Source organism: Heptranchias perlo, chromosome 4 (assembly GCF_035084215.1).
Source record: "Heptranchias perlo isolate sHepPer1 chromosome 4, sHepPer1.hap1, whole genome shotgun sequence".
Taxonomy (NCBI): domain Eukaryota; kingdom Metazoa; phylum Chordata; class Chondrichthyes; order Hexanchiformes; family Hexanchidae; genus Heptranchias; species Heptranchias perlo.
The window spans coordinates 25,025,790-25,038,547 of record NC_090328.1 but is presented as its reverse complement, the minus strand read 5'-3'; the positions used below and the strand labels follow the sequence as shown (position 1 = coordinate 25,038,547).

Genomic DNA, 12,758 nt, shown 5'->3' with positions numbered 1-12,758 from the left:
GGTGTACTGCTTGAAAACATTTTTAAAAAAAATACTTTGTACAATTAACATTGAAGAACTGCTTTTCCTGGGTGCGTGCTCTTTGGATGCAGATTGCATCAGAGGTGCACTGTACCCCAGGAAACACTGGTGCTTCTGGATTTCCTTGAGGCACTCATTTACATGGAGCAGGAAGACTTTTGATACTGCTGGAGGCTCTATCTTGAGTGCTGGGCTAGGAAGATCAGGAGCATTTGTACGAAACGACAGCTCTGGAAGGTATGGTGCCAATTTTCATTTTGCCCATGAACTGCTAGAGTAAGAAATTAAAGTGCATAGGTCTCTGACAATCATTTGCATGCAATTTACATTGGTCCCTCCTCAGGCGCGGTCAGGATGGAACCACCTGAAAAACCATACAAGAAATTCAGCTGCAATGCTATTCAGGTGCAAAGCATTAGCACCTATCATCATACTCATTGAGCTGATCTTGCTGGCAGTCTAGGCATAGCACACATTCTTCAGGTCCTGTTGGGCACTAAACCCATGAATATTAATCTAAAGTCCAGGAAAGAACAAGTTAGAATTTTGCCTCCATAAATTTTAAACCATAGTGGAAGTTTACCTTGATTGGGAACAACTTTTTGACCGGCGCCTGTCTTTTGATCGTGAACGCTTTTTATGAGGACTCTTAGAATCACGCCCGTTTTTGTGTCTCGAGGGAGATCTGTGCTGCGACCTACTCCTGGAGCATCTGAAGAATAAAGCCGGGAATAAAGGATTTTTTGTGACAACACAATTACAAAGAGGTTCAAAAATTAAGTACATGTAGCTTTTTAAAAAACACAGAAAATGATATTAGCAACTAGCCTTATAATCACTTCAAAGTAAAACAACACACAATTTTACTTTTAAAAAAGCATTGTAGTCTGAAAATTCCAGCATTTTAAACATCTGTTTGTAAAGAAACAACCAAGTACAGTAACTTTCAGCATACCAGTCAGCATTAAATAGACAGCTATAAAAAGAACAACTCCCTTCCCCCACACTGAACAATATAATAAGTGGCATGGTACGTCACAATTTCCAGTTACCTGGAGTCCATGTGGTATGCAAGCGTCCACTAAGTGATGCTGACTAGGGGCTTAATATTTCAGCTGGTGCCACAACAAACCTCCGTGCTTCTGGACTGGAAAGGGAAAATATCAGCCATAATTCTGGCTCCCAACTGCTGTCAATAACCCCTGCTGGAAAATGCATACTTGGATATTGGACAAGGATAGGATTGGGATTGGCTGTAATGTCCTCCCCACAGTTGAATATGTCGCTATCACTCATTGTTTAGGCGTACACGTGAAGAATGAGCACTTTACTGTATCTTATTATTAGCAACTTCTTGAGAGAAAATTGGAGGAGGCTGCCTCATGCTATATCCTGAGTGCTAGGCCCTGATTCAGAATGTGAAGTTCACAGATTGAATAAATAGGGTGGCCCAGTTTACATTGCAGACTCTTATCAAGAACAGCTCAATGAACATGATTATCATTTTTCTCTTCACATTATACCTTAGGACAGAACAGCCAATGGATGATATGGATTGGATTTGATGAGCAGAAAGGGAGGACAGGGCTGCAAAAATGAAGGGAAGCAGCTGCAAATCCAGTAAGCATTCAGACTACATACATATCCCTCCACGAGACCTTTCCTAGTACCCTGCAGTTTCATGGTATGAAAGAAGGATAGACAGTGTGAGAAAGAGATGTGCTGTGCTGGTACAGCAGAGTTTCATTATCTGAGACTGAGATCTACTTTTGCAGCAATATATGGGTGATGCTATTGTTATCTGACGGTGCCTTTCCTGAGATGAACAGTGAAAAAACAGACCACCTTTTAATGTCACAAAGAAACCAAATTGTCTAGAGCGCTGCCAAAATTTTAAAGAGAGGAACCTGTTGCCCATTGGTAGAAAAAAAATGAAGGCTAGTAAATTTTGTAAGGCTCCACTCCCAGTGCAGAGCCTCACTTAATCAGAGCATGGATTGGAGAATCTGACATGCAGGTCAGCCTGCCCAATTCACAATGCTCCTGCTGATAAAGGATTATTGGATCTGCACTCCCATTGAGGAGGGATCTACAATGGGAATGAAGCCTCGCAATATTTACCCTTAGAAAAGTGAACAATCCTAAAAAAGAATTGACCGTTAGGTGTGAAAATCATATAAACTGTCACAAAATGTGCATTCAAATCACATCGTCAACAAACGAGGCCCTTTTCCAAAAACATGTGAATTTAAATGTTTCAACTGCACCGTTTAGGACTAAATTATTTTAATGTTTAGAAGCTAATTAAAAAACATATTTTGACTAATGCTAAGTGGACATTTTTTGCATGCTGCAAATTTTGCACAGTACTAAAAGGTTTTATGTGTACTAGTGCTTTGTGTTTTGGCATTTTTTTGCATGCTGCAAATTTTCCACAATATTTAAGCGATTTAACATCTAAGCAAATTAAAAACAGAATCAGTGTCTTACAGGAGGAATGCATATATGGTTTTGGTTGAAATCCAACGAGGGCTTTAATTTACTACGGCCACAAGTCAATACATAAATGTAGGTATGATCAGACTCACTAAGAACTATATCAAAGTTCAAGGAGTTGAATGAAAGCCCATTAAGTTTAGTGAAAATCTTCAGAACTGTACTAACAAGTTTTCCAGAACAGAATAGACACACAATGCAACAGTGCCAATTTCTAGTCTGCCTTTTTCAAAACAAATTTATTCTGAGAATTCACTTTGAAAAAGAACATATTCAGAATGTTCAAATTTGGTGAAAACCTAAGTTTTCTAGTTAGGAAGATAGGAACAGGAGTAGGCCATTCAGCCCCTCAAGCCTGTTCTGCCATTTGATAAGATCATGGCTGATCTGTGATCTAACTCCATATACCCACCTTTGGCCCATATCCCTTAATACCTTTGATTGCCAAAAAGCTATCTATCTCAGATTTAAATTTAGCAATTGAGCTAGTATCAATTGCCTTTTGCGGAAGAGAGTTCCAAACTTCTACCACCCTTTGTGTGTAGAAATATTTTCTAATCTCGCTCCTGAAAGGTCTGGTTCTAATTTTTAGATTGTGCCCCCTACTCCTAAAATCCCCAACCAGCGGAAATAGTTTCTCTCTATCCACCCTATCCGTTCCCCTTAATATCTTATAAACTTTGATCAGATCACGCCTTAACCTTCGAAACTCCAGAGAATACAACCCCAATTTGTGTAATCTCTCCTTGTAACTTAACCTTTGAAGTCCGGGTATCATTCTAGTAAACCTACGCTGCACTCCCTCCAAGGCCAATATGTCCTTCCGAAGGTGTGGTGCCCAGAACTGCTCACAGTGCGGTCTAACCAGGTTACTGAAGTTAGTAGTATTTCACATTCACTGGGCTATGCTCCTTCAATGACTGAGCTCCAGCCATACCTCTGCCAATATTAAAATTCCAGAAACAATGTGCCACACAGCAGTCCAACCACGAGAGTCCTTACAGGCTTTTCTCCCACTCAACAACCAGGGGAGGGAGGGAAAAACAGACCGCAACGTCTGGTCATAATAGCAGTATGGCTGAGATCAGGAATTAAGGAGTACAGGGGTAATGAACTCTCTTCACTGATTCTTCATTACTCCATCACCTAACATTTCATTAGGACCTTTAAATATGATAAGTGCCCATTTTCAACTGAAACTGGGTCGGGCACTTACAATCGTTATATAAAATCTAGTAAAGTGGTTAATTTGACCTGATTAATGTCATAATTGCCAAGTTAGTGTTCATAGGCAGACGACTGGAGTCGTCGTGTAAAGCTGCCTACATGTACCCTGGAGGGGGCAGGCAAGAAAAGTGAACATAAATATGTAGCTTTTGCTAATGAATATCATGTATACTTCCATAACAGTGTATCACAATTGCAATAGGCTAATATATCTTTCAGGAAGTTCTAGTCTGTGTTTTTTTTACTCAAAGATATTCTAACTTTTGAAAATGATCAAATAACAGAATTAGCCTTTATTGCTATAGTTAGAAAGATTCCTTTTCTGAATAATTCTGCCCACAACACCCGTGATATAAGAAACCTGTACAAGTAAATGAAATAACTTTTTTACACTGTTATAATAATCAGAATTCTTTGAAATCCAAACTAAATGCAACTTTGACCCATGCAGTTGAGGTATTAGAGGTGTTACTAATCACTGCACGGTGGGGTAGAACTTGCCAAGGGAGAAGCTGAAAGAAACTCAGGGGTGTTCTTGATTTGATGTTCACCATATACAAAAAGTATGAGGTGGAAATAAAGAAAATGCAATCCTGGGTTATATTGCTAAATCAGTTGAGATCAGACCCTTCAGAACTCATGCTGAAGTTGTTGTGGTGACCAAAAGAGAACTCAATGCTCCAGGTGTGGCAACTACCAGAGTACTGAGTGCATTTTGGTCTCCATGACATAAGGGGCCATCCAAGCCCAAGAGGCACTTTAAAGGAAAGCAATGGGGATTATCTCAATGTCAGACAGATAAGCTAGGACAAATGCCTTGATAAGCCAGAGCTCTTCAGCTTAAAAAGAGATGTTTCAGAACAGACCTCATATGGTTATGGTAGCCTAGTGGCTATGGTACTGGATTAGTAACCCGGAGGTTGAGAGTTCAAATCCCACCAAGTTATGAAATTGAATTAAATACCCAACTCCTTCACTAATGTTCTTCAGAGACTGGAATTTGTCAACCCTACATGGTCTGGCTTATGTGACCTCAGTCCCACATTATGAGGTTGACCTCAGGGCAACTGGAGACAGGCAATAAATGCTACCTTGACAGTGTCACCCACATCTCAAGAACAAATTAAAAACAAACTTAACAGGATTGCAAAAAGTGAACCCAAATCAATATTTTCATATACCTGGACAAGAGACCATCAGTTCAGGTTTGTGAAGGGGAAATTTAGGACAGAATTGTTTACAGAGGTTGCTCAACAGCTGGATGGGTTGTCAGGAAGGATGGTTGAGGGTAGCATACTGTATTAATTTAAGGAACAGCTAAATGCTTTAACAGGATAACAGGAGGGTTGCTATTCTAGAAGAACAAAATCAAATGTACCACTGGGCCTTCTTCGTTGTGTTGTCCCGAAAATCCCGACAAACAGGATTTTCAAAATAGCAAATCAAATCTTAGAGATAAAATTGATTTCACATAAAGACATGGGCGGTATCTACATTTACAATAACCACCAACCAAAATAAAATGATGTATTATTATTTCTTTTTCTATTTCACATCTTATAACATATTTGTGGTATAAACAAAATATTTGTTAGTAAGTCACTGAAAATGGAATTTATCCCAGCGCATTATTATTAGCAGCGCATTCTCAATACACATGAGATACTTGGTGCTCATTGCTAAGGAAATATAAGAAAGCAGAAAGAGACAGACAGACACAGAGACCATTTTCACCATCAACCTTGCCCTTCCACAGAAAATGCACAATCCATCTCACCATGGACTCCACCCTACTCATCCAGGCACCCAAGAGATAGCTCTAAAAAATTTCTCCCTAGCCCTCATAAGACACACAGACAAACTCCACAACCCCCATCTAAACCTTCATCTCCACTATTCAAACCTAGCCAGCCAATCGCAAAATGACACTTCCATACTCCTTGCAGCCTAGGAATCATCACATTTCACAAGCATCTTGTCATCTTCATTCATACTTATTCCTATAACATTCAATCAATAGCAATAATTTTGTGGGACAAATTCCATATTCAATGGCTTGCTATTGAAACTCCTCTATAAACCGCTCATTAATATTTACAAAAGTATTTCAGTTATTTATTTTACCTGCTTATACCAGACTCTTCTACATTTTCTCTCTAACTTCTTTGTTATTTTAAGCCCACTTTAAAAGCTTAAGACAGTAAAATTACTATCAAAGGAATTTGGAAGTAAGTTTCAAACAGTTCAGTTATGTCACTCTTACTGTGGCTAATTCAAGATCTTGAAAAAAAAGACAAGCAAAAACCTGTAATTTCTCTCACATGTATCATCAGATCAGCCATTCTGAGTTCATGGAGGTAGCCTGCATAACGCCATCGTACTCACTGAGTATCATGTTTCAGCAAGTTACTTCCAGCTGCAGTTAGGGGAAAGAAAATACCACAAAATGGCAGGCTAATTTATTATTTACCAATTAGAGGTATGCTGCACAAAAAATGTTTAACTTTTAATTTTTGTCAAATGCAAACCTTCATTCAGGGTTCATCACAGAACAGTCAATGAGAAATATTAGGCAGTATTCATTAAATATAATATTCAAGTTTGGTACAGGGACCAGGAAGGGACGTTTCTTTAATGTCATAAATATAAAAAAAAACACTGAGATGATACTAAAAACCAAAATGATATAGACAGCAGTTCTGAAATTCATCACAGCAATCACTTTTTCAGGAGGGAATCTATTTGGATTAAATTAGTCTACCTGCTCAAATTGGCACAAAGACTAAAGTATTAAAAAAGGTCACTGTAGGAGGAAGCATTCATAAGGTAATATATGGCTACATGGTAACCAGGGACTAGTCAGATGCAAGTATACCATTTCCCCACCCCACCCTCTGCTTGCTTTTGACCTGGCCCAGTGCTCCCCAATGTAAACCATTCAGCCTAAGTAAGAATATGAAACAAGCACTATTAAAAAAATTTAAAACTGCTTTTTATATGTTGAATGTGTGACACAATATGATTACATTTATTATGGACTCATCAGAATGTTTAATATGTTTAATGTCGTGTCTTTATCTCAGAATGAATCAAAACATTAAAATAAATGTTTAGGATGAATGATGTCCAACTATTTGAATCCAACTACTTGAACAGTGCATGATATGATTAAATTGAACCCTGGCTGATTCAGGGTTCAGCACAGGTGGTCTTTGTTAAAAAACATTGAAAACTCTGCCATCTGATAATTATCTGAAATTTATATTTTCACAATCCCACACAGCCCACCCATTCCACAACTCTAAACTCACCAGAGAACTACCTTATCAGTGGCCAGCGTCACAGTGTTCAATGCTGATCAGCATCCTTTCAACTCCTGGATGCTGATCAGGAGGAATCTGAGCCCAGTGCATAGCTTGCTAGCTCCACAAAAAATGGCAATAAACATTTATGCTGAACCACTTTGCATAATTATAAATGCTTTCAGAAACTAAAGTCAATACCCATGTCAAGGGTTTAAGCAACAAGAATTCTATTAAGGTTTACTCTTTTATAAAATCTCTTATAGTCGCATTTTTGTTTCTCCCCCTCAGAAAATTATAGCATAGTACTGTATTTATGATTGTACAGTCAATTCAGATAGAACTGTATCAGAAGTTACATCTTTTCAAATCAGCTATGCTGTTTTTATTGTGAAACTATGTGCCATTGTATTTTATATTTGCTTTTGTATAATCTAGTCTCAAATTATTATAATTGCAATAATCCCTAAATGAAACCAGAACATTTTGACAAATTTTCATTTAAGCAAGCGTTCACATCTCGATATGTAGTTACCTTTAACTTAAATTATAAATGGTTAGTATATATCCCACTTTATATATGTAAAAAAGTGTAGAGCAGGAATTGCAATAAAATGTCACAGTACTATATTGTATCATAAATATATATTGAAAAGCAGTGGATTTCAGGAAAAGTGACACAATGTAAGACGTGACAATAAAACAAAGAGTTGACAATAAGTGAGCGCCACTTAAAGAAATCAAAAGTGGTCTTCATTTTTCTAGGTTACTATCTTTAGAAATTACCAGTTTTAACAGGGGATTTCTATATCTTTAGCAAACATCTGTATAAATGCAGATGATAATATACCTAATGAAATATGTAACCCTTAGAGTCTACACAGCTACGTCTGAGGTAAACATCCTTTGTTTAATGCCTCACCTTTGTTTTGAACTGGAACGAGATCTTTTCTTTCGAGATCGGGAATAGGATCGAGATCGTCTGGTTTTTTCATCACTTTCTTTTTCCACCACTTAAGTAAGTAAATTTAAAAAATGTAACAGGTAATACTCAGTAAGTTGCATAAAATTACATAGAATGTACAGCACAGAAACAGGCCATTTGGCCCAACTGGTCCACGCCAGTGTTTATGCTCCACACGAGCCTCCTCCCACCTTACTTCATCTGGCCCTATCAGCATAACCTTCTATTCCTTTCTCCCTCATGTGTTTATCCACCTTCCCCTTAAATGTATCTATGCTATTCACCTCAACTACTCCTCATGGTAACGAGTTCCACTAAGTGGTTAGAAAATTATAAATTGTAAATATATATCCCACTTTATGTATGTCAAAAACGTGCAGAGTAGAAAATGAAATAAAATGTCACTGTACTTAATGCAGCTGTCATTTTGAAATTAATTTAAGTAAATACCAGTGCACTATATTCGCTTCTTGCTATTTGTATTGTCCTTTACATAACAAACAAACGGCAATACTGTGATGACAAAAAGCAGAACTATAATGCCTCGTCAATTTTATTTTGTAATTAGATTTAATTTAAATTTTTTCTCAATAAATAAAATTGACATTTTGTCTTGCTTCTAATGGTGAAAAACTTTATTTTAAAATGAAAATATCTACATGCAGATTGCCAAACTGTTAAAGAAATATATTCAGGACACTCCTCATAATTGTCTCACGTTGGAGCATTCAATTGACAAATTTACCCGAAGGGCTGAGTGTATCAGCAATGGCGAAAAATGCCAAAGGTGGCTATAATTTAGTTTTTGTATAGGAATGGGTAGGGAATCAATCGGATAAGTGCAATATACAAATATAATAATTCAATTTAAAATTATATAGCACTGCAGCTGTAATTTAAGTGCAATTTTGGTCTGGAACTCTAAATGAAATACCGAACAATCGTTGAAATGTAATTAAGTAAACATTCAGTTAAACGATGACGGAAGAAAAAATGTTTTATGTCAAATATCTATCATGAAAATCTGAGATTTACTTCTTTACACTCATTTATTATACCTGGTTCAATAACTGCTGATATAAAGGACTGGGCTTCTCTCACTCTCTTCATCACTTCTTCAAGCTCTTTGGCAGCAGCCTGTGGTGTCATCTCAGGAGGCTTCACAATCGCATTATTAGAATGATTGATCCTGAATTTTGAAAATATAAAAAATTCTTTTCAAGCAAACATATGCAGAGATTCAAAGTCCTTCCTGGAAAAGCGATATATCGAAATTACTGGCCTAAAAGTCTTCTTGCTAATTTGTACATCTTTTCTGAGCTGTGTTGTGCCCTAACCAACTTAGGATTCAACTCAGAACTTCTTATGCTTCACAATCATCTTCCCTTTACCAAAACTTATAAAGAGCGGGGACAAATTTTCCCGTGTGTGATTGGATGCATTGACAATGTATAACAAAGTCATATGTATGGGCAAATTGAAAATGGACCTAGGGGCACAACACAACTGACTGTCCTTTTCTGGAATCTGCATGTGAATTCACAATGTCCACTGAGCATATAATTGTTTCCATAAAAGGCTGCAAACATTTGTTTGCCCAAGGCTAAGACCCAAAAATATTGTTTCAAAGGCAGTGTAAAACGAATGGTTTGACTTCACTGGAAAGGAAAATCAGGCAGAGGTATAAAGGGTAGCCGATCCACTGCCATCCGTTTTGCACTCTGCCGAAGTTGAATTTTACTTAGAATCATAGAAGTTTACAACATGGAAACAGGCCCTTCGGCCCAACATGTCCATGTCGCCCAGTTTATACCACTAAGCTAGTCCCAATTGCCTGCACTTGGCCCATATCCCTCTATACCCATTTTACTCATGTAACTGTCCAAATAATTTTTAAAAAGACAAAATTGTACCCGCCTCTACTACTGCCTCTGGCAGCTCGTTCCAGACACTCACCACCCTTTGAGTGAAAAAATTGCCCCTCTGGACCCTTTTGTATCTTTCCCCTCTCACCTTAAATCTATGCCCCCTCGTTATAGACTCCCCTACCTTTGGGAAAAGGTTTTGACTATCTACCTTATCTATGCCCCTCATTATTTTATAGACTTCTATAAGATCACCCCTAAACCTCCTACTCTCCAGGGAAAAAAGTCTCAGTCTATCCAACCTCTCCCTATAAGTCAAACCATCAAGTCCCGGTAGAATCCTAGTAAATCTTTTCTGCACTCTTCCTAGTTTAATAATATCCTTTCTATAATAGGGTGACCAGAACTGTACACAGTATTCCAAGTGTGGCCTTACTAATGTCTTCTACAACTTCAACAAGACATCCCAACTCCTGTATTCAATGTTCTGACCAATGAAACCAAGCATGCTGAATGCCTTCTTCACCACCCTCTCCACCTGTGACTCCACTTTCAAGGAGCTATGAACCTGTACTCCTAGATCTCTTTGTTCTATAACTCTCCCCAACGCCCTACCATTAACGGAGTAGGGCGTTGGGGAGAGTTCTACCAAAATGCATCACCTCACATTTATCTAAATTAAACTCCATCTGCCATTCATCGGCCCACTGGCCCAATTTATCAAGATCCCGTTGCAATCCTAGATAACCTTCTTCACTGTCCACAATGCCACCAATCTTGGTGTCATCTGCAAACTTACTAACCATGCCTCCTAAATTCTCATCCAAGTCATTAATATAAATAACAAATAACAGCGGACCCAGCACCGATCCCTGAGGCACACCGCTGGTCACAGGCCTCCAGTTTGAAAAACAACCCTCTTCAACCACCCTCTGTCTTCTGTCGTCAATCCAATTTTGTATCCAATTGGCTACCTCACCTTGGATCCCGTGAGATTTAACCTTATGTAACAACCTACCATGCGGTACCTTGTCAAAGGTACCGCATGGTACTTCCTCGGAGTTTAAACACCTGGTAGCCTCCTTTCAATAATGGCCAGTTGATGAAATGGTCTTTAGTCCTAACTTTCTATTTGTCCTGAATCCTACAAAGTGCACATGGTAACAAATAAATATTTTTTAAAAATGTATACTTTTGAAAAAGAAACATTTTTAAATATCACTTTGCAACAGTAAAGAGATCAATGCCTTAGCAGAGGTACCTGCATAAGCACAATGCACCACTGAAAGGGTCAGCCTTCTAGGCTTCAGTTATATCAGTTTTCCACTGTAATCGTTCATGAGATTCATCTTAGATTTTGAACTTTATGATGCAATGAACTGTTAATACTTTTGTTTCTTGTTTGTCAAGTGTAGCAAAATTGTAAAAATGTTTATAAAGAACAATTTTACACTTTTGCGACATCTGGTACACAGAGGACATCATTTCACTTTGTGTTTGCAATTCCCAGCTCTACTGGTTTGGCTAATATTGCTATGATCTACTTTATTTGAAGTCCAATATCTTGAAACACAACGAAGGATGAAAAAGATATATTAGGGAGGAGGAGCATCTCTGAAAGATCAAATGGCAAGTTCACAGACAGTCATTATAGTATTTGTCGATCTATTGCTGGATTTATAACACACACTTTAGGTAAACAGTTGGTTATTAGATTAAATCCACAATCTGAACAAATAAAAACCTACTTTAAAGGCCTGTCCCCAAACATGGCTCCATTGAAGGCCAAGGCTCGTAGCACTGAAGACTGGTCAGCAAATTCAACGAAGGCAAATCGGGTTGGCTGCGTCTCATCGCCTGCCATGCGTACAAACTTCACCTCACCCACCTGGCTGAAAAATTCTAGTAGCTGGTCTGCTGTTGTAGTCTTTAAAGAAAAATAAAGATAACATAATTACTGTCACTATTATAGGGGTCAATGTGACCCATAACGTATATATAAGGGCTTATTCAGCATTCCTGCAATCCAGTATGGAGCACCGCTCAACTGTACCACGGGTCAGAAAATTGACACAAAAGTGCTGCAGCCCTCAACCTTTTAGACAGTGCTCCCTTTTAGACAGTCTCCATACTGGCAGCTCAGGATTGCTGAATTTGCCCAATTGAATCACAAGAACTTCAAGTGGATAAATATTTGAACAAGAATAATTCAACAGGAGAACATGTAGAAGAACGGGAGTACGTGGATAGTTCTTTCAGGGAGCATATGCGATGGGCTGAAAAACTCCCTTCTATGCTGTAAAATTTTATGATTCTATAGCTAGAATAATTTTTGATTTCTGAAGTAGTAAACTATGCTGTTTTATTGTTCATAATACTCTGAAGGGTTATCATTTACTTAATTTCCCTGTCTAGCAACTCTCCAACACTCACAATTATACTGAAGTTACTAAACGACAACCAGAGGAACAAAAAATAGAAGGTTAAAATAGCCATAAAACAATTCACGTATAGAAATAACAACATACATTTATATAGTGCCTTTAACACAGGAAAACACCCCAAAGCACTTCACAGAGGAATAATCAAAAAATGGACACTGAGCCAAAGGACAGGATCTTAGGAGGGGTGACCAAAAGCTTGGTCAAAGAGGTGGGTTTTAAGAAGGACTTTAAAGGAGGTTGTTGGGCAGGCAGATTTAGGAACAGAATTCCAGAGCAAAGAAGGCGGTGGTGGGGGGGGGGGGGGGGTGTTCAAGAAGCCAGTCAGAGAAACAGAAAGTTTGGGGGCAGGTTGGAGGGCTGAAGGTTACAGATAAGTAGATGCAAGGCCATGAAAGGATTTAAAAACTCATTCTTTCCACATACAACCTATTTCTCAGAT

At 38.2% G+C, this 12,758-nt stretch overlaps 1 protein-coding gene across 3 annotated transcripts in view; it reads right to left on the bottom strand.

The window, feature by feature from the left end:
• srek1 (splicing regulatory glutamine/lysine-rich protein 1) overlaps positions 1-12,758 on the bottom strand; it is a 59,952-nt gene that overhangs the window by 14,669 nt on the left and 32,525 nt on the right. For all 3 annotated transcript variants that reach the window (XM_067982616.1, XM_067982617.1, XM_067982618.1), the window contains exons 5-8: positions 11,624-11,802; positions 9,069-9,199; positions 7,969-8,059; positions 605-733 (exon numbers count right to left, since the gene is read on the bottom strand). In XM_067982616.1, coding sequence (XP_067838717.1) covers positions 605-733; positions 7,969-8,059; positions 9,069-9,199; positions 11,624-11,802 — 530 coding nt within the window. The remainder of the gene's footprint in view (positions 1-604; positions 734-7,968; positions 8,060-9,068; positions 9,200-11,623; positions 11,803-12,758) is intronic.